The sequence below is a fragment of the Bombus huntii genome, unplaced genomic scaffold (assembly GCF_024542735.1).
Source record: "Bombus huntii isolate Logan2020A unplaced genomic scaffold, iyBomHunt1.1 ctg00000137.1, whole genome shotgun sequence".
Lineage (NCBI taxonomy): Eukaryota > Metazoa > Arthropoda > Insecta > Hymenoptera > Apidae > Bombus > Bombus huntii.
In genome coordinates, this window is record NW_026099384.1 from 10084 (window position 1) to 32444 (window position 22361).

Genomic DNA, 22361 nt, shown 5'->3' on the forward strand with positions numbered 1-22361 from the left:
GTGGGCTTTAGAAGTGTCCAGCATTTAAAGGCAAGACCTCCTCCATCTTTCTCTTTCTTTCAGTTCCAACCTCAAGTAATTGACCTGTTAATTCGACGCTATATTTACATGCTCGCAAGGGATTCAGACGACTTCATTGCGTTAAATTCGCAATTTAGCAAACACGAATGTCTCAATCAATTTGTAGTTCGAAACAAATAAAAGATAATCAATTTTTCAAAATAACAATCGATATGTTCAATGCATTTGTCGATGCATTTGATCGTTACGTTCATTTAGCATTTTTATAATAAAAGCGTAGAACACATGCACATACACATAATATTCCATGAAATGATTTATACAGAGTCTATTATGAGTCTCGTTTTATCATATTATAAAAGAATGAATTTTTCCCAATAAATGTAACTTCATACAAAATCTCGTTTAAAAAATTCAGTTTTTATTCTCATCAAATTAATTTAATATCGGAATATGTCATTTTAGTCGTTATAAAAATTTTATGTCAAAAAGCGTTCACAGATACATATATAAATAAATGTCCAATATTATGCATTTATTTAAGCTGAAATCTGAACTTAAATATTTATTAACAATATTCTGACGAATATGTAATGGAAGATAAAAGCAGTTTTATTTTTTTTATAGGATGGCTCATGTTTTTTATTCATTTTATGTTTTTCGTTGTCAGCGCGTAACTACCTATCAGCCTCATGAATGCCAGGTTTTACTACTCAGAAGCGAAGAAGCGAAGAAGCAAATATACGTTACCTTGCATGGAAAAACGTTAGATACATATAAAAGTCATAACGTAGCTATTTACACATGGGGAATATTTATTTTTGTATGAAATATTTTTGCTTCTGAATTCTCATTATAAATGTACGTCCATTTCCTACGTTAATGTACGTCTCTGCTTTGAAAACCTTCATTTAAATATAACGATTAACAAAATATTATTAGAGAAATATTAAAACGAGACGCTAAAAGAACATTTTAATAAAGTACAAATGATTATTTGTTCTTTGTTAAATTGCACTGCTGTAACTCTAATTTTATTAAATTCAAAATGAATCATTTATAAACTGAACCGGAATATAAAATTTTATTCCGCAAAAATCATAAAGTTGAAAGTTAGGAACGAATAACAAATGAATAACCTAGTTTCATTAAAAGGCACGTATACGCCAATCCGCGTAATAACTTTGACACTCCAATTATTATAAAATATGTATCCTTAAGGGATTTTTTTGCGCGAATGCAAAATACTTTTCATACGTGCAACTGAATAAATGGGGCGTGGTTTTCAATATTTCTTTTTGTAGAATTTATAACAAAGTAACTTTTTCACAAATGTTTTCGCTAACATTTTTACAACGTAAATGTCTTCTTTTGTAATTAATAATTTCAACATTTCTCTGAACAGTTTCGTTGCGATAAAAAAAATATACAAAGCTTATGACGTACTTGTTTAAAAATATTTATACGGAACAAGACTTTGAATTTGTCAGACCAATCGTTCTAACGAACGAATAAATTAAACGACTCGTAACAAAAAATTATTCCTGTCCATGTTTCTCTTTGTAAAAGTAATTCAAGGCAAGTTAGATGAATCGTTGTGTACCCTATTCGCGTAGCATGTGCTTTAACGACCAGCATGCAAGCGTTAACGGTGTGCTTTAGTTTCTCTCTGGTTGTGTTAAGTGTTTAAGTAATGAGCATATACTCACTACGGGCGGGTCGTATACGATCGACTGGCACCACTTCAGCCTCGAATTATAGCAGACGCAGAAACTGCAAACCGAAGGTCCCGGCTCAAACGTAAGATTATGTCGAATGGTTTCTCCTTGAAAGTCAGCACAGCTGTTGTTTATAGCATCTGAAAACGATTCTCAGCTTGAATATCTTTGCCATTCGACGGTCGTACGCGCAGTTACGTTAACCGTTTCAACGCCACTCAGCGTGATCATGCTGTACGCTAGTGTGGTGAACTGTGTCGCGATGTTTGGTTACGATTGTCAATTCACAACGCGCTCGGTTCCGAACGTAGCTTGCCGCTAGTCTATCAGAGTTTCCTCTCGTAATTACTTTTCTTTCAAATAATCGTAAACCAAATAAAGAAAAAACTAATGTATAAATTACCTCTTGAATTGGAAAACCAATTACAGAACGTCACACAAACAAAAGGTAAAGCACGAATATTTGGCAACCTTTTGACTCTTTAGTGTAACGTTTCTGATATAACTGATGAAGTGAAGCGTGAACGCGTTGAACGGTATGTTTCGACAAAAAAAAAGAGCAGTGCAATCGAGTTGATCGGCACTTCTCGTAAATAAATAAACGAAGCGCTATTGCGCTTCATGGTACAATCCGATACGGATTTTTAAAACATCCCTGATACTGAAACGGTTAATAGCGTTACGAAAACGATCGTGCCAGGAAATTTTTGTTCGAATCCGCAACGGATCCGCATTGCGGCTGCCACGATGCTTCTACGTAGCATTGATGCTTCATCGATGAAGCACGATTGAAATTGGATATTCGATTTCTTACTGGGGAGAGAGTTTTCATATCGTGTTTACTGTTTCACTTCGCAAGTGTGCTTTACAGTATACGTTAGAACTTGAAATCGAGCTATTTGAGTTAAAGTCGCTTGTAGCTTGAAATGACGTTTAAAGGATATAAGAATAATAGAAAGCTAAAATTCAAAAGTGTATATATACATTACTAATATATAATGCCTATAATATATAATATAATAAATAATAATGCCTATATATTGACTAATTTATCAATTAATTAAATCCGTGTATATCAAGTTTTCTATAATTTAGTACTTTCGTGTAACTACAGAAATTTGATGCAATATAAAACTTGATTAAAACAGCGATTCATTAGGAAACGAGAATAATGATGCAAATATTTTTTGTAGCCATTATATAGGATTTCGATCGCATAATTAATCAGTATCAACTTACCAGTCTTTAACGGAAGAACATAAAGAAGGGCAGGCGGTACACAGACCGCAATCATGATCATTTTCATGTAGACGGTCAGACTGCCGTACATCTTCGTTAGTCGTTAAAAATCGCGATGAGAAGCGTAAAAGAAGTGCACTAGCCAGAAGTATCTGCGACAGAAATCAGAATACACTCGTTTTCGCATGGTTGGATCAATTTCGCGTGGGACTAACCTGATTGAACCTAACGCGGGATAATTGCTCAACTCACGACTTTAACCAGCCCGCTTGATTCTCTGTAAATGCTTGAAATTGACGCTTGGATTCTTTCCAAATTAACTAGCTTTGCCCTTCTCCCCTCCCGTTATCTATTTTCTTAGATCGACTTAAACTGCCGCAACATATTATCTTTCTTCTTTTCTTTTCTTTTCTTTTGATCTTTTAAAGCCCTAAATCGCTGGCTATTATATTTTGTACACTCAATTACTCTGTAAGTCATAAGTACATATGTTTTACAACGTTATTTGCCATATTTCAGTTAAACCCCAGAAAAGCCAGAAATATATTTGCAGCGTGTTTTAACGCGTCCCTGGCAAAGATCTCAAAAACGAGTTGCGACACAATTTAAAGCGACAAATAGCACCGCGTGTCTCGTTGTGGTAACACACGGTTCGCCAGCTTTTTAAAAGCGCTCTCCGTTTGCTTTTTCCTCTCTTCCCTGTCTCTTCGTTTTTTTCTTCACGAGCAAAACCATTTTCGCGAGGACGAGAGTACGGAAATGACGTACTGGCAATTTTGTTTTGTGATAATACAAGCAGCTCGGTTTCAGTGAATTAAACTTGGCCCCAAGCTTCTACTTATCCCTACCTTCCTTTCCTTTATTTTCCCTTCTATATCGGTTTTGCGGTTTTCCACATTTCCATCACAATAAACCATGTTTTTTCTCGATTTTACATGTTAGCCAATGACTCACGGCAAAAGCGTCGACTGTAAAAATATTTGTAGTTGCAATGGCAACAAGTATGTTTTCTCAAATAGAAAATATTGGGAGCGTACACGCTGGCAAAACAATTCATGAATAGCTCGTCCTCTGCTTGTTATTTGTTTCGATACTGTTAGCAAACAAATTCATGAAACATACTGGTATAGCGTAAAATGAACATAAAAGTTTTGCGTACACTTGAGAGCTGAACTTTGGCTGTTATACGTATATTATATATATACGCACACAGTTATGTATATGTATATATATAGAAAATTCCTTAGAACTTTGAGCTTAATAACATATTAAAATCATTAACATTAAGGAGGTGAACTTTACTTACCAATTACCAAAGTTTCTTCCGCCAAATAATACATAAAAATTGAAAAAGATAATGTAACTAGTTTTAACTTTTTTTTGTGTTATAATTTGAATCACTCGATTTATCCGACTGAGGATGGTCGATCGCAATCTCAATTTATACATATTCTCATCGCATGAAATAGATCACATGAGGGATTTTCAAAAGTCGATGGAATATTAATGGCGATTAATTATTTACAGGTGTATTCTGTGCGGCTAAAGCAGTCACCTAATGAATTATTGAGTACCAGGAATGTTAGCGGTAAACAGGATTGCGGCTATGAATGATTCTCTAATGTGTATATTAGAGATGAATTTGATAATTTATCCTCATAATATGCAATCCGCTTTTAAGTGGAAATCATAATTAACAATTTCTGTTTGATCAAATATGAAGAGCAGATAAATCGATACGCTTAAATCAATATTAGAATTTCTTAACATTTTTATCAAATATTTTAACACTGTAGAAGCGTCGTAGTAGAGAAATATTAGGTTGTTCCAAGAGTTTCTTTCGTTTTATAAGAAAGTAATAATTTACATTATCTACGTTACGTTACATTCTACGCGTTAATGTAATGTGATTTTTATTTCTAATCGAAGTTATTCAAAATTTGTAGTATCTCAATAAAAAATTAACAGCCTGCAAAAACTTCACAGAAGCATTAGTATCTTCGAAACTATTTAATTCAAATGGCTAATATTCTTTAACAATATGCACTCGACGACGTTTATCGAGAGAAGTATGTGGCGTAATAGTTAAACTTTCAATTCATATACATATATCGTTTATGAAAAAGTAGTCATTCTGCTTTTGTGATCTGTGACACACTATAAATTCTCATAAGCTAACTAACGCGTAATCTTCTGTAACGTATTAATATAATATAGGTATGTATATCTCGACTTTGAGCAACCAATTGGTGCTAAATAAGCTTTAGTACATACTTCTTACACGTAACAAAAGACCAGTTAACATCTCTGCTCTTAAAAGAAAAACGAAAGAAGCTCTGAAAAGCTGCAGAGTTCAGGTCGAATAACACCAGCTCAGATAAATGACCCTCTAACTTACCTTTGTCCTCATCGACGTCAGTGATTTTAAAGCTAGTTATAAAGTGCACTTCTCAGCCAGCGTCCACGGCAGTCAATATTATTTAACGGGTCTTAACGCGATGTAAAAAAGGAAAAAGGAGGAAAGAAGGAACAGGGAAGCAAAGAGAAGAAACGAATTTTTCATTTTCTCGAAACTGGATCAAGTTTCAGGCTGCTCGCCAAAGAGTCTGTAGCTAACGAGACAAGATTAGACAAACCACGCTTTAAAATTTCCACAGAACTATAATAATCCTCGAAATCAATACGATTCGTCGATCCATCGCCTGATTAAAAAATGAGATAGGATGAAGCTCACTAGTCGGCCTTTGAACTTTCAATAGTGCTTATGGCTCGTATACTCTAGTTTGAATGCTACAATGTAAGCCAAGTCAGCTGTAACTAGCGTTCGCGTGATTGTCGCTATCTATTATTCACGCGTTACACGTTCACCAGACAAACGCGTCTACCGGTTGACATTGTTTTCTGTCCTGAGTTTCAAAGCAATTATGTTGCTTCGTGTAATCAAATCTCGCCAAACTAACGATAAGTTCTTGTTTGATCTTACACAGTTACTAAAACTATACAAGTTAAACCAATCTAGCCTAAACAAGTAATATCGTTATATATTCTTTTTTAAATCTATATATTGTTTAATAAATCGTGGTTAGGATATAGTAGCTGACAAAAATATTCGGACAAATATATTTGTAGAAACATTTTAGGAGTGTATTATGCATAGTGTTGACTATCATGGTCGTGTTGGTATTATTCGAAACTAATCTGAAAATCTGTATGGAATTTGTAAGATATTTAGTACGAGTACTGTGCATTACTGATATGTACACAACCGAGACGAGATAACGAAGGTACTGCTCTCCATCGTTCATCGCTACGCGTTGCTAATAGCAACGTATAATACATATATATCTCGCAAAGACCATAAAAGTACCCAATGAAACCACGTTTAATATTTGATAATAATGTTCCATTACAGTTTCGTCATTTTCAATTAATTAAACACGACCCTCTCTTTAAAAATTAGAAGATAAAATACGTAATACAAATCTACTCGAAATCTTTTAAACCTTACGGACGACTACTTATGGTCTTTAAAAGCAGCAGGGATTAGCAGAATATTAACTGCGGATTTTTCTTGGACCGCAGCATGCAATATGGAATATGGTTATTAAAATGTACACTGAAAATTTCATATCCATAAGATACTCGTGCTTGTAGAACCTTGAAAATGAATTCTTAACCCAAATAGTCGACCGCGATACTCGAGAAATTTTGTGAAGCTGACGTCAATACCAATATGTACCGTCGTTATAAGCCGTGCTATTATTTCGTGATAAGCCGTATTGATTGCACTTCCATTTCACGGAATTAATTTTTCCACACAAAAAGTGATAACGATAATCGAAAAAAGAAAAATATACTACCACTTTTCGTATCAGCATACACAAGCGCACTCGATTTTACACGAGTATACAATTTGCAAATTCGACGGAACGATCGGATTTAATTATTTTTTCGATATTTCAGGCATCAAGTTCTATTTACACATCGAACGTTGAAATACGGCGAAATACAAAATGTACAAACCACTCTGGACATTAATTAACTTTAAACGTTATTGATTAATTAAAGAAACCAACCATTGTGTTGATTTTTACATTTTGAAAAATTGTTATCCACTTTTGCTTTGTTTAAAAATTGAAAAAAAATACGTTTATTGTAAGTCACGAGTATCTCTTTTATTTATTTAAACTTTAGATCAAATATTACAATTTATAAATATATCATTTATTTAGATATACTTGTAATATCTGTTTTATAAGTTTCTACAACCATTTATCTATTTATCTATTTTATTTGCACATAATCTTTAAAGACTGATTTTGTAAAGAATAAAAAATTGTGATTCTATTTAAAAACGATCGTGTCAGACTCAAGTGATAAGCGATATATATTTCAGCGATATATATATTCAGATTTCACCATCACATAAACGGTGCTATTGGAAACGTTTCACAATGGACGTCTTACAAGCGCCTGCGATGTCCGTCATATGTAAAGCTATACCACTGAATCACGGCCGCCATTTAGTGATTAAGGTCGATCACTTAGAGCTGTTAATCCGACACAATGGCGAGCAATACATCGAAGACATTATTGGAAACACAGTTACAGTTTAATTTCATTGAGCTTATTTGCAAATAAATGTGTACAATATATTTTAGAGGTTTTAAATATTATTGCTGACTAAACTTAGCGTCTGCGCATCATCTTTCTTTAACTTTTTTTGCATTTTCTTATCGACGCATGAAGACGAAATGCGTAAATTTTATTATTTATTTAAACATTACTATATTGTGCTCAAAGTAGCGGAATATCGTTCTATTATCAATATATGAAGAACTAAAAGAATTAAAAAAGAATTAAAAAAATATGTAGTTCAATCAATACTTCGTGTATTTTTCTATCTCCACAAGACAATATCCGGACCAGTTACGCTTACAGTATCAACAAAGATTTGTCCAGCCATACGGAATAAGTCGTACTCAGTAGTTTAAAAGTATTAACCGCACGAACTCCAGAAACACTTTTGAAGTAACTTTCGAACCAATAAATCCCCGAACTAAGAACTGTCATATTTCGTCTCTATTTATCGAATATTGTGAGAAAATGCAAAAAAAAGAAGTTAAATAGAAAAAGTACTTGGAAACTTAAAAGAAAAAATCTCGAAAAATCTCTTAATACTTTTTACTGTCGTCTTGAGACGCACCATATGTTAAGCTTCTTCGTAGTTACAACTTTTACCGCGGATGTAACGAACTGACAAATGCTTCGAATGGCGCGCGCGCGTCAACGCCTACACTTAAATTTTAAATAAATGTTTTTAAATAAATGTTTAAAATAATACATTAAATGTATTAACTTTGTTGCGCAGTTTCATTTAATTTCTTACGATATGGAGGGTTTAATTACGTTTAAGATATCTATTTGAATCTTTTAAATTCGAAGTTTTTTAAAAAATTACCTTAAACTTTATAAAATTAAATCGTTTTTCCACTTTATTGTATCATAAAATAGTTACTTAAATTCAAACCTTACCGTCGTCTTGAAATATTCTATATTTTCCTCGTCTTAAAAAATCTCCCTACAGAAAGAATAAAGAAGAATAAAATCCCATACGTTAAATTTCGCGTGATTGATGGAATACATAACGATAACGAGAACTAACTAGCGACAACAAGCAACCATTAGCAAGGACAACTGGCGACTATAACTGTCGTCTCTATGATGTATGGCGACTAAGGAGAACAGCCAGCAACTACGGATTACATGTAACAACCAACTGCCCCACTTCTAAAAGGCAACTAACTTGCAAACTCTTTGATGGTTTCTGTAGCGTGATATACCTCTTGAACGTGGTTAAAGAATGTGGTCACCGCTGGACGGCGATCTGACAGCAGAGCGATCTCGCCAATTCAAAGCTTGACATTACAAACTACCGAGAATCATTAGGCTCGTTATCGAGCATCTAGCTTTCAGAAGGTGCTTTATCATATTGTAATATCGTAGAATAAATTTGAATTAGAGATCGGTTGAAAATAGAAAAAACCGTGTACGTCGTCCTTCTGTGGTTCGTTTACATTTAAGAGCGCCTATGTGACTAAAGTCACCTAGTTCTTACAGAGACATGAGAAAAACAAGAAACAAGGTTAGAGCAGAAGGACGGTTTCGGGTTCAAGGAGCGATGACCGAGAGGTCAGAGTATGCGAGTCGAAAAGCGAGTGTGTTGCGAGAGTCAGAGCTAATTGAGTCGTTGAAGAGTAGAGTCGTTAGAGCTAATTGAGTCGTTGAAGAGTAGAGTCGTTAGAGTTTTCGAGTCGTTGAAGAGTAGAGTCGTTAGAGGTTTCGAGTCGTCGAAGAGTAGAGTCGTGAGAATTGATAGAGTTGTTAGAGAGAGAGTGTGTGTGTTAGATTCGTTGTGACGAGAGTGATCAAATAACTGTAAAGTTATTTGATATAGATACGAGTATTGCATTTAGTTCCGTTAAATAAATATCGTTCTCTGTCCAATTTATATCTGTATATTCAGTTTAATATTAATAAATTGTAAGTAATCGGGAAAAAATTTCTATCCTTATTTTCCGATATTACAATATGATATGACTTCACGATATTTTTATAGCAAGAAGAATGGCCAACCTCTAACAAAACAAATTTTTACTAAGTGCTGCATGTGAGCTGCAGGCCGGCCTACTAGGGAAATTTGACGAATGAATAAACTAAAATATATACGAATATATTCGTTATATCATAAAATGCCCGCATTATGTTCTCTAACACCATAGAGGAAACTAAATTTATATATTAAAAAATTGGAATACCTGTTATAAGAGAGTTAATTAAATTCTAACCTATCGATGACTCCATAAAAACCTTTATTTCCTAAAAATGTATATCTTTCAAATTCTCCTTAGAAAGTATCATAGAGAAAATATGAAACCTGAAAAGTACATCACGCTGATGCCTCGATCAACCCTCGTGCTTCGCAGTCCATGTGTCCGAGCGATGAATTCCCTCCAAACAAGGAAAAACCAAAGGGTGGTCTTCTTCGAAGGACGTGAGAGGGTAAGGGAAGCAACGGGAACGATGATCACGCGATATACTGGCGGCGTACGTATAGAACGGCTGTTGCGAGAGAGTTCGCAAGAAACAAGAAGAAAAAAGGAATCGTAGGCCGACGCGACTATACGCTGTCGACGGACAAACAGCGACTGAGCCTAACTGAAACGAACTCTGTCGCAGTATGAGCACGGGCTACGTTCGCGGGTCGATCGAACACGTTCTGCGTCTCTCCTCGGCACCGGCGTCAAAACCACCCCCGACGAGCGCAACGCACTGGTGCACCTGCAATATTAACCACTGGTCTTTCCTTTTTCGCGCGATATTATATCAGCACCTATGATACCATTTCAAAGACCGCAATCAAAACATTAAATACCGCATTAAAGCCATACAATAATTCGCAATATTCATTCGTAAACGTTATTGTATATGTGCTTAATTAATCGTTATTATGTTTCGAATGATTTACTACCTCGTATTCCATAAGCAGATATATGGTTCATTTTCACCTCAAGTACGATATAATTTGTAACAAATATTTATAATTCACAATGTAAAATATTTATAATTCATTGGAAATATTTTTCTATCACGGTATAGTGGTCAAATTTCACATAAATCACAAACATATGGTAGTCAGAAGCTATACTCACGACATGACAAATCATGAAGATGTCATGAAAAATGGCGTCCGTCCATATATATTCAAACGCAACGAACAAGTTCGAACTTTTCGAGAACAAACGATTTGTTCGATAACATCTGTCGCCAGCTTCTCTTCCTTTAACGATAACAATTGACAACTAAAGCTCGAGAGGCTCGTAGGGATGAACAGCGACGAGTATCTAGAAGCTATGTACTCACCTGAGCAAGGAGACTCCAACACCAAGGACGTTGGAAGCTTCGAGAAGCGAAGATGGAAACTGAAGTAGCACGTCAGGTCAACTCCGGCGAAAACTGTTAAAGAAAGAAAAATCCAACTAATTTGTTTCCAACAATAAAATGAAATTAATTTGTTTCACAAATTATTAACTGGATATTATTCAAAAATTATTCAAAATTCGCTTGATTGATTCACGGCCCGGGACATTTGGGTCATACCATTTTGGTAATGGACGAAAATGGCAGAAGGAAGAACGACCGTTTTTTTCATATTTCTCTTTCCCCGGGAAACGATGGAATGCCCGAGCACCTTGTTTCATTTCTTCTCGACATCAATTTCAATCTTTTTAAGCGAAATATAATCTGAACGATGAAAAGTTCATTCAAATAATGTTCCGCGCCAGACACTCACGAAAATTAAGAAGAAACACGGAAAATTCGCGAATAAAACGGATTTCTTTGTCCCAGTGAGATAATAAACCTCGTTCACGTATTGGTTTTTAAAATCAATATATCCACCAATGTGCACTCGTTTAACAAGGGTGATGGAACGTGCCAAAAATCTCTCAAGTGGGTCTTGACAACGGAAGAGTCGAAAATGTCACAATTATGAATGAAAAATTCGAATAGTTGCTGATTTTACAGTCGAAACCGATAAAGAACTCCAGATATTCCCCCAATTAATTTACAATAAATTCGCGAAAATGATCGATTGCTGACGTCATTGTATTCTAGAAAGATTGTAAAACGATAAGAATTTATTGAAAAAACTTATATTCGATGATAACACTTCTAATAAGAGTACTAAGAGGAGCGATTCTGTACTCACCTTCCTGCCTCGAAGTACCGAACGCAATTAACCGTCCGCCCAGGATGGAACCGTTCGGAACTTTTGTAAGTCACTGCACGGCCGCTGCTTATGGTGGAAATGTAATAGATATAAGTACAGAGCGCGTGAGCGAACTAAAAACGCGATAGAGAAGTAGAGAGAGGATGTTCCGTCCTTGTCTATTGACGCGCACTTGTACAGGAAATATGTAACAGCGGTATACGAGCAGCGTCAGTGTCCACTAGTGTGCATGCCTGATTAAACAAGGACAGGAAGTATCTATACATGGTGTTCTCTTTCTATTTCCATGTTGCATCCATCTTACTATACAGTACACACACTCAGCTATTCTATCATTATATTTGTGCGTTGCTTATGTGTGAACCAAACATTTCCATGGCAACAAATCGTTTGTCTCTTGTTTGATGCTCGGTTTTCAACGGAGTTGAAAGAATTTTTTAAGAGAAACGTAATGGACGGGTTGTTTTTAAAGTAATAAACGGAAATTCTCGTATCCATTGAGAAACGATAGGCGATTTGAAAGTGTCACTATGAACGGTGATTTATCGATGCAAGGTAGTATGAATAAGATATTTTATAATCTGCGAAAAAAGGTAAGGAATATTCTAGATTTTAGATTTTAGAATTTCCACGTCACAGACGAGTGTGTTTTGTTATTTGATTTGTAATATTGCTGCAGTTCTCTTAATAGCTGTTCGTTTCATGCGATACTCGCACATAGTATCTATGACTTTTGCTTCTAACAATTTTTATAATTAGGCTGTATCAAATATTTTTAACGTTCGTGTTTCATGAAAAATCATGTGTAACTCGTTGAATTCGCAAATGTAACAAAAAATTACATGAAAAACCTTATATTATTGTAATGAAAAAATAATTATATTAGGAGGAGAGTCGTATTTCGGAACGTCATCGGAACATATTATACCTTGTATGTGATTATTTGGAACACAATGGGTGAGTATATTATAATTAAAATATATTCCTAGTTCCAATTCTTTTGAATAGTGTCAGTGACCAATCGAAATAGAAATCAGTGGACATCATGGAAAGAGAAGGCGAAACCAAATTTGAAAATTCGACATCGGTAATTCAGTAGTTAAGAATAACTCAATCGATAATGTAGATTAACTAGTTATAAACAAATATATGAAATATAAATTCAAATTATTCTTATCCATCTAAAAATTGGAAATTAAAGAGCAGAAGACAAGAAATTATCTTCGAGGATTTATATAGTAAATACATTCTTTTGCCTGTCTTACCTAGAGATAAAACAGTTGTTTGATGGTTATCTTATAGTGTTCAGTCATTGCGAAAAATATTTTTAATCAGTTAAAAACTATAATTAATTAAAAACTACATTTTTTTAGATATATAGACGTTAGCGATGTATTATTCCGGGAAGCTCGTCTATCTCCCGAACATCGGGTTTGCGACAACATCGATTTGGAAATTATCGTTGCAGAGTATGAAAATTATTACAAGATGAAATTTCAAAAATATCCCATATTGTGTAAGAAAATAACTGGAAGGGAAATGACGAGGGAAGTGACAAATGCAAGCAAAACGTAAGAATTTAAATTATTTAACGATATTAAACGGTATTCAACGTGTATCCTATTCAACGGTATCGTATTCAACGTATCAAATTCAACGTATCGTATTACAATATGATCCAGTGTTTGTAGAAGTATTGAGACAAAAGCCAAATCTTTTAGTAAACAAGCGAGAAGTGAGCCTGTGAAAGAGACGAATCTACAGCAGAAGATAACTGATGACAATACGAATCATATTAATCTCGCAATGACAGTGACGTCAATATTCCCCAATGAGAGTGATGGACGTTCATCAGAAGAGCTATTTAACGTCCCAATGGAACAATCCATGCAATCGAAGATATTGAAATGCATTGAAAAGCTTTATTCAGATAATACGGAATTACGAAAGATTGCTGAGGACGTCTCATGCGTAAGTTATTTTCGATTAATATACGTATCGTAAAGCTTTTAAACGATAAAATTCCCGTCGATAAATCGTCCAACGTATATCGACGATGACGTGATTTCGGTAACGCTTCAAATATCAAATTACGTAACGCTTACTTAATATAGAGAAGACGCCATTTTATCTTTGTATATCTTTGTATCGTCACAGGAGATCGTAGTAAACAAATTAAATGTACATTGGGATGACGTTATAGGCCTAGAAGAATGTAAAACCGCTGTTAAGGAGGCCGTTGTGTATCCCCTTAAGTATCCTATCTCTTTTGATGGCCCGTTTTCCCCATGGAAAGGTATTTTGCTGTACGGCCCACCTGGTACAGGTAAGATACTCGTATTCTTTTCATTTCTGTACGTGTTTACAAGAAATATACAAAACAGGGAAAACGAAGTTAGCGAAGGCAGTCGCGACAGAATGCCATTGCACCTTTTTTAACATAACTGCCAGCTGATTGGTCAGCAAATGGAGAGGCGATTCCGAGAAGTATATACGTGTAAGTTGCTTTGTCTATGTAAGTTTCTTTGTTCCTTTGTCTATGAAGGAGAGATTCTAGGTATAAAATTTTTATTTTTCGTCATTTATATATAAATAGAATAGTTGTTTGGAAAACGAAATGATATCATATTCGCGATGAGGCAATGAATTTAAGGAATTTCGAATATAATATTTAATGAATAATACATTTGTTAAACTGAACAGGTTTTATTTGAACTTGCCTATAGTCATTCGCCTACAATTATTTTTATCGACGAGATTGACTGGATCGCCACAAATAAAGGAGACTGTATATTGTCTGAACCTGCAAAGAGATTCAGATCAGAACTTCTTTCTAGATTGGATGGATTAGTGTCTAATGAGAATTCTAATGTAGTTCTTCTGGCTACAACTAATTCCCCTTGGTACGTATATCACGTTATTTCAATGTTTTCTAAGTAGAAAATATCGTAATATTTCTCCAAATTCCAAATATGTTATTGTGTTGTTTGAAGTATTCCTTCATTATTATTAGTATAATAGAACGATAATATTTATTGTAAATATGTTATTAGGGGCATTGATGCAGCTTTACTCAGGCGTCTCGAAAAGCAAATATACGTATCATTACCCAATGAAGTTGCTCGACTTGGTATATTCAAATTATACCTTAGCAACCACTTATTAGAAAATACAGATATTGTAAACCACATAGTAAAATGTACTGAAAGATATTCTTGTGCAGATATAAAATTGCTTTGTAAGCAAGCGTGGCTACTAGAAATAAGCCCGATATGGAGGAGACTTGAAAAGAAAGAAACACCTGTTACCACTTTGAAATATGAATTAAAAAGTTATGAAATATTAGCAAAATTGTTAAAAAAAATGTCACCTACAGTTATGCAAATAGATAAATATGATACGCGGAACAAATAAATACGCAATCGTAATGACAGATATTGAAAAATATAAATAAATGGATTATCGTTCGAGAAATCATTCGCATGTGTGTGCATGTGTGTATGCGCGCATGTGTGTGCGCGCATGTGTGTCGTGTGTGTCATGTGTGTGTGCGTGTGTGTGCGCGCACACGCTATAGGCTAAGTTTAAAATGTTCGGTTGTATTATATCCTTGTATTATATATGTCGGAGATGAAAGGAAAACCGGAGCCTTCCCTTTGCAATTTTGAGGAAGCCTTCTAATGCTTTAGCCTAGATTTTATCATAACTGTAATTAAGCAATTGTCATTTGTAATTGTTTGATATTTGTGAAAGCGAAAGTGAGTTCGAGGTGACAACTGGTTGCCGAACGTAGCCACGGTCACGGGATAAACGTTTTGCCTGACGAAGGTGTGGATCGGTTGTATTGTTCTCCCTAGAAATCGCATAGAATTGTACTTTAGAGATGTCGATATAATGGGACACACGTTGTATTAGGAATCAATCTCCAGACAGAAACTGCCTAGTAACGGCGTTTGAATCTTTCTCGATGTTTCCAAAGAGTATACAACAAACTTTTGACAGAAATTGCCTAGCAACAACGATTGGAACCTTCTCGATGTTTCCAGCGAGCATATAACAAACAAATGCAGTCGGATAGCGAAAAAGATTTTCATCAGATATTCATTCGTGTGATCGCCTTGGAAAGTGATACATCGAGCAATTTACCGAGTGTCTCAGCAATTGTATTCTGTGTTTAAAATTATTCTACACATAGTAAAGAGTTATCCCGTTGACCGTGGATTCGTTTGAACCCCGGAACATTGTTAATAGCGTTAATTAAATTCATTATTCGTGAAACCTATCGATCGTTAATCTCATTATACGTTAAATTCATTATTCGTAAGACATATTATTCGTTCCTCTTATTGTTCGTTAAACTTATTAATCTTTAATCTAATTATTAGTTAAACTTATCGTTTGTTAATCTTATTATTTATTAAACTCATTATTCATAATATTTTGTAAAATCTTGTTTATTCGCGTAAATATATTCTCTGTTTCGTAAAACAATGGCTAATTCAAACGAAGGATCATTACGCGCCTTAAATCCTAATGATAACCCGACATATATATGTGAGTGTATTTTATCAAAAATATGTTTTTTAGTTTTTCTTATCTTAGTAATTATTTTTAAAAAAATAAAGTCTTATATGAAAATAAAGCTGTTCTTTATTTCAAATAATTGAAGTAAATAAATACAATGAGTTTTATATTTTATTATATCTTATATTATCGTTATATTGTTATTGAAAAAATTGATATAATCAACACTTCTTCCTGTTCTCTTGATTGTTTCTTGCTTGTTTCAAACCATGATAATAACCTACAAAAGAAATAACATAGTCCATTGAAAATTTAATATACAATAAAATACTTATATGAAATAATTACCTGTGTGAAAACCACTAATATACCATGACATCAACATACTTGAAAGTGCGTCTGTATCATTATCTGGTAATCTAGTACATTTTATTAAAATTTCGTATTTTTTTTTTCCAAATAAAATGTTAAACTTATTCCAAATTACTTATTAATATTAGAAGTATTCAGCATTTCATTAGAATTTTTAAATTGTACTTACTCGGCCATTAATTATGGTGGTAAAGGAGGTGCAGGTGGCATTATATCAGTCATCGAATTGAAAGATGGTCCCGATATGAAGTGATGTGCACAATCCATTTTTTCTACATTATATTTTTTCGAATTTACATTTGTAGAAAAATTAGTCTCACAAGTCTCGTCGTTCTCTTCATTGAATTTCTCTTCCAAAGCTTTCTTTTGTTGTGCTATTTGACTTTGCAAACCTTCTGATTCTAAAAGAGAACTCAACTCGACTTTCTCTGTATTACCATAGCCTAAACACAGAGTAAAAGAAATTTTTGTCATTTAATAGAATGGCTGAGTGACATTCAGTTACTGTCCTTACAGGCAATGTACTAGAATTTCCCGTGCATAAATGTATATGTATAAATGTTTGCCTTGATATATGTAGTAATAATCACTCGTCTAATGAGGAGAATTATATTCCAAGCAGCTAATAATGAACAATAAGTAACATGCATGTTTATGGTTCATGACCCTATATCCCACGGGTCTCTCCATAGACATTGACAGGTACTCCTGCCGAGTTAAGAACCTGCTGAATGACACTGTGATAGACTATGCGAAAGCCTTTACTTCATATATATATATGTATTTTTAGTACATTTCTTAATTGACATAACCATCATGCTAAAGGTATTACCTACAAATTTTACAACACATGTGCCATTGTTTTCGTAAATTTTTGATATTATAGCTTCATAAATTTCTCCATCCTCTGAGTATATTGCACGACAAGGTGCTCCTATGATCCATTTCTATAGAGAAAAGATGTGTATACAAATAAATATAAGTAAATAGCAAAATAAAATAATTTGCTTCTTAATCAATATATTTAATAATATTCTGTATCAAATTTGTAATATTCTATCAAAATCACAACCTTGTGTAATTTACTTGCGTGTTTAGGCTGCTTAAGATTTTGTAGGTTTTCTTTCGGTTGAGAATTTCCAACATCCATTCCCATTCGCTTGATAACTTCTTCTTTTGCTAAATTTATTGCTTTATCATATGCTTCTATTAATGCACTATCGTCCCAAACATTATCATTGGCTGTGTCTGTATCCTTTTGAGATAGCAAATTATACGTTATTAATATCGATACAAGTATTTTATTATCAAACTATTGCAAATTATCATATATGTCATTTTTCAAAAATTGACTAAAAGGTAATGGATACTGTTAATTACTATTATGCTAAGATCTTGTACTAAAATAATGTTAAAACCATTACGTTTCCATTACCATACATACGTTTCCATTTCCTCGTATAAAAAGAACATTCATATCATCTGCCATTTTAAAATAACATCATTTAAATATTGAATTTGCTTCTGAAATATTAATTTGTCTCATTTCTTTAACTCTAACACATTGTAAACAATGATGACATTATACCAACTATAATACTAAAAATCTATTCCCCATTCATTCGAAAGATTATTTTTTGAAGCAAGGTTAACATTGAATGTTCCCACACTTCAATAACTGTATTTTACTTTCTTTACAATATCTAACAATATATTAGAATACTATAAAAAAATATTGTATGCACAAAAAACTGTTTATAGCGAAATAGCAAAAGAATTAATCACATATTATAACTAAAACGAGATTGTTAAGTAGATTATATTATACTGCATATGCGTTAGTGTTTCAGCTGGTAAATATAGTTTTTATATCTGAAGATAAATAAGATTTAATTCTATAAAATTGCATAATGAATTATACATCTATTTATTACTATTCGTATTTCCCCTTAGTTGTATGTTGTCAATAGCATCAATCACGAACATATAAATAAATATAGAAGAAACCTCTATATGGTTTCTTCTATATGGAAATGAAAAGGGAAAAATGAACATGGAAGACAAGAAAGTTTTCTTCAGGTTTAGCGTATGCGTGATACGCTTTGAATGTCTCAGATAAAGATAAAGATACTCTGCTCATTTCTATTTGTTCCGCAGAACGAGAAATTTGTTGTCTTTCATATTGGTTTTTACGATTCAATTTTTGGGCAGTTTTCCCTAGCGAATGTCGGTCCCTGTTTGATATAACCAGACCGTAATTTATACAGATATGTATTATAGATATATATTTGTAAAACTGAAATCAGATGAAATAAATGTTGCCTGAGGTTTTAAACGTTTAATAAAAACAATATTTCATTTGGAAAAAATGTAAGATATGTAAAATTACATATTGATCATTTTGCTGGTCTTGTATCATAAAACGTGTGGCCCGAAGAGCACGTGTCCGGTAGAGATACGTCACTTGTGTTAGGAACCGTTTTATAACCTATCACAGTAAAGGAACGTCGGCAGTATAGCAGCCGAAGAATGCCGTGAAAGTTTCTGTACAAAGTACAATTGATCTACAATTGATATTTTCCGCAATACTTATCTGATGTTCGGTCAGGGTGTCCCATACTCATGATATTTATGACAGTGGAATGGCGTTAGTAAATCAATTACAAAAATTTTCGAGATCAATTCTCGGTATTGCATCAAATTATTCAAAATATACAAGCAACACAACGTTACCCTTTTTGCAGGCAACAAGAGGAATATCGACCACGCAACCACTTTCAGAAAAACAAGAGTAAGTGATACAAATTTTCTTGTGCTTTCCTTCTTTTTTTAATAGAATTTCAGTACTTACCTTCCAATATAAAATTGGTGTCAAAATAATAATGCTAATAATAATGTCTAAGAAATTTTTCTCTTTGTAGGAGTATAACATCTAGAAAAATAACATAGTATTAATAAGAACAACATTGACAGTGAACAACTAAAAATATAACACTGTTATAAATATATGATATACGAATTTTATTTATGTATTATTAAGACAAGTATATCTTATTTTTAAATTATTTCTATTATCATAAGTGATACATATAATTAAGGTATAATTAAGAGAAGATTAATTGAAGAAACACAAAAAATAAGGAAAATAATTATATTGAGATAATTTTTATCTTTCATAAATATTATTTTCAGAGTAAATATAACGTTTGTTAAAGCAAGTGGAGAGAGAATCAAAGCAAAAGGGAAAGTTGGAGATACTATATTAGACATAGTAGTAAATAATGAAATTGATTTAGATGGATATGGTATGTTTTAAAGAAGCATAATTTACTTAATTTAAAATAAATAATTTTGAGGTAGAAAATATTTGAAAATTTTCATTTTTATCGAGTTTAATATTCTTATTATTTTTAACTTTTGATACTTTATTATATAAGTATGTTGTAATATTAAAATATAATTGATATAGGTGCTTGTGAAGGAACATTAACTTGTAGTACGTGCCATTTAATATTTTCGAAAGAAGTTTATGATGCACTTCCTGACAAACCAACAGATGAAGAATTAGACATGTTGGATTTAGCATATGAATTAACAGATACGTGAGTTCATAATAATCAGTATCAAATCATTCACATTATTAATTCTATTACCTTTTAATATTTTATAAAGTGAATTTTTCTTTGTAAATTTATGTAAAAACAGGTTAGTATTGGGTATTTCGAAATCTGCATCTCAATGTAGAATTTCAAATCGCTATCTCTGAATACTACGAAACTGAAATTATAATAAATTTTCATAGTTTTTTATTTATGACCCTATAATCATTACGAATCTATGTTGGAATTAGCATATTTACAATGTTGATTTTCAAATGGATAAATAGAAATCTTATTGTGTATTAGTATTAATTTGTATAGCAATAAATATATTTATTGACATATTCAGTTATATAATATTTAATTTCAGGTCACGGCTAGGCTGTCAAATAGTAATGTCTAAGGAACTAGATGGAATTGAGGTAAGAGTTCCATCAACAATTAATGATGCAAGAGCATAACTGAAATTATCTATAGGTTTTTGAAAATTTGTATACAATGTTATACATCTCTTGTTAAAAAACCCTTGTTATAATTATTAAAATATTGGTATTAAAAAAATATAATAAAGAATCTTGTGTTTAAATGTGAAGCTTATATATATACATATGTTATATAGTATAATTGCAATTTTGATATTTGTACATTGCCATTGTAAAAAGCCTATCCAATTATGAAGAAAATATATCTTTTATTTTTAATATACAGGGTGTCAATTTTAAAACGTTCATCTAAATTATTTTCGTTACTATTAAAGATAAGAAGAAATTACTAAGGAAGACTTAAATGGTTTTAAGATGTGTACTTGGTTATGATAAAAAAGACTCTTGTGGAATAAATTTTGCAACTTCTGAAAGATTAGATAAAAGCTTAGAACCTAAAAAATAATTTGAAATTAATTTCGTTTAGATATACTGTTTGATTTCTTAGCTGTGGGCAAGTTTAAAAGATCATCAAACTCATGGTCAACAAAACAACAGAAATGTACATGCAATGCTTTTTCGTTTCACAACAAGTTATCTGACACTATCATCATTTTCGTGGCACATGCAACATTATCGATTCAGTATAGTAATGTTTTGGATTGAAACAAGTGTCTCGACATTGGGGCAAAATATTTCAACCTTTAAGGACTAAAATTAAAACTTATGAGTTTGTTTATAATTTTAATAGATTTTATTAATATTGTTTTTACTGGTTTATTAATTACAAGAAAGTTTGTAAAAGACTGAAGTTTTATGTAAAAAGTACAAATATTCTTTCAACAAAATTAGTCAAATCACATCATTATTTATACATATTGTATATAAATAAAATATGCGGATATATTACTTTACCCTAGAATTAAAATTCAATAATATTGAGGAATCTTATTTATTCAGATTTTGTACATTATCGCTTCTAACCTCGGATAATAGAACAACAAATTAAATATTTTTAAACAAAAAAACTTTGTTCCTTTGTTTGATTTCCCTTGCTCGCGTTTCTTAACTACTTAGATATAAAATACTTACGTTTTCGAAAATTCATACTTTACAAGCTACTAAACGCTTTATCTGTTCAGAATAATTTATTGTTTTCTTAACTAGGTACATACCAAATACATCTATTAAGTTGGTATTTCTCATAATTACCAGTACATAAAGCTAAAACACTTTTGTACTATGCTTGTTATACATGGATCTAACAAATAATTTAACTTGTGTATTGTCGTTTGTATATTTTGTTACGTGTAAAATATTCTATTTCTACACTACTTACAAGTTCGATAAAGTGTACATTACACATCGTGAAATTTACATATTTTCACTTGGTTACCCTGCCCAATTCGAATATAATTCAGAACGTATGTGCTATATTTATATATTCTGCATTTGTTTTGTATATTATGTACACTGATCTGATCTTTGTAAACGCGAGTTTTACGATATTAATGAGAAATTTGCCAATTTAATGGAAGTTGTTAATTTTTTCTGGCACGTTTCACGTTAGCAGACATTTTTCTTAAGTTACAGTCGAAAAATGTTTTTATGTAAAAGAATAGGAATGATTATTAGGAAGTTATTTTAAGATGACAAGATATTTCACGTCTTCTAT

At 32.7% G+C, this 22361-nt stretch overlaps 3 protein-coding genes and 1 long non-coding RNA gene across 10 annotated transcripts; 2 read left to right on the forward strand and 2 right to left on the reverse strand.

Moving 5' to 3' along the window:
• Positions 1-1666: 1666 nt before the first annotated feature.
• LOC126877251 (uncharacterized) lies at positions 1667-3479 on the reverse strand. Its single transcript, XR_007694879.1, has 3 exons — positions 3194-3479; positions 2979-3130; positions 1667-1879 (listed from the first exon to the last, which is right to left on the reverse strand). It is a non-coding gene; the product is annotated as an uncharacterized LOC126877251 (long non-coding RNA).
• Positions 3480-12143: 8664 nt separating this feature from the next.
• LOC126877242 (katanin p60 ATPase-containing subunit A-like 2) lies at positions 12144-16477 on the forward strand. 5 transcript variants are annotated; one of them, XR_007694870.1, is made up of 8 exons: positions 12144-12726; positions 12800-13007; positions 13151-13340; positions 13452-13740; positions 13927-14095; positions 14154-14266; positions 14473-14672; positions 14823-16477. XR_007694870.1 is itself a non-coding variant. In XM_050640054.1 (7 exons), the coding sequence occupies exons 1-5, from the start codon at positions 12723-12725 to the stop codon at positions 14222-14224; spliced, it is 723 nt and encodes a 240-aa protein (XP_050496011.1). In that variant the 5' UTR covers positions 12149-12722; the 3' UTR covers positions 14225-14284; positions 14473-14672; positions 14823-16477. The 5 variants fall into 5 exon arrangements, 3 of the variants coding, with proteins under 3 accessions (XP_050496011.1, XP_050496010.1, XP_050496012.1); XR_007694869.1 differs by having other exon boundaries at positions 12148-12856; XM_050640054.1 differs by lacking the exon at positions 12800-13007 and having other exon boundaries at positions 12149-12726; positions 14154-14284.
• Positions 16397-19174, reverse strand: LOC126877245 (survival motor neuron protein-like). 3 transcript variants are annotated; one of them, XM_050640062.1, is made up of 6 exons: positions 18258-18593; positions 18110-18189; positions 17738-17920; positions 17498-17612; positions 16642-17108; positions 16397-16573 (listed from the first exon to the last, which is right to left on the reverse strand). In XM_050640062.1, the coding sequence occupies exons 2-5, from the start codon at positions 18152-18154 to the stop codon at positions 16846-16848; spliced, it is 606 nt and encodes a 201-aa protein (XP_050496019.1). In that variant the 5' UTR covers positions 18155-18189; positions 18258-18593; the 3' UTR covers positions 16397-16573; positions 16642-16845. The 3 variants fall into 3 exon arrangements, with proteins under 3 accessions (XP_050496019.1, XP_050496018.1, XP_050496020.1); XM_050640061.1 differs by having other exon boundaries at positions 18101-18189; XM_050640063.1 differs by lacking the exons at positions 18110-18189; positions 18258-18593 and adding an exon at positions 19055-19174.
• On the forward strand, positions 19167-20969 carry LOC126877246 (adrenodoxin-like protein 2, mitochondrial). The gene is made up of 4 exons (XM_050640064.1): positions 19167-19456; positions 19858-19970; positions 20135-20267; positions 20635-20969. The coding sequence occupies exons 1-4, from the start codon at positions 19308-19310 to the stop codon at positions 20723-20725; spliced, it is 486 nt and encodes a 161-aa protein (XP_050496021.1). The 5' UTR covers positions 19167-19307; the 3' UTR covers positions 20726-20969.
• The last annotated feature ends 1392 nt before the right edge of the window (positions 20970-22361 follow it).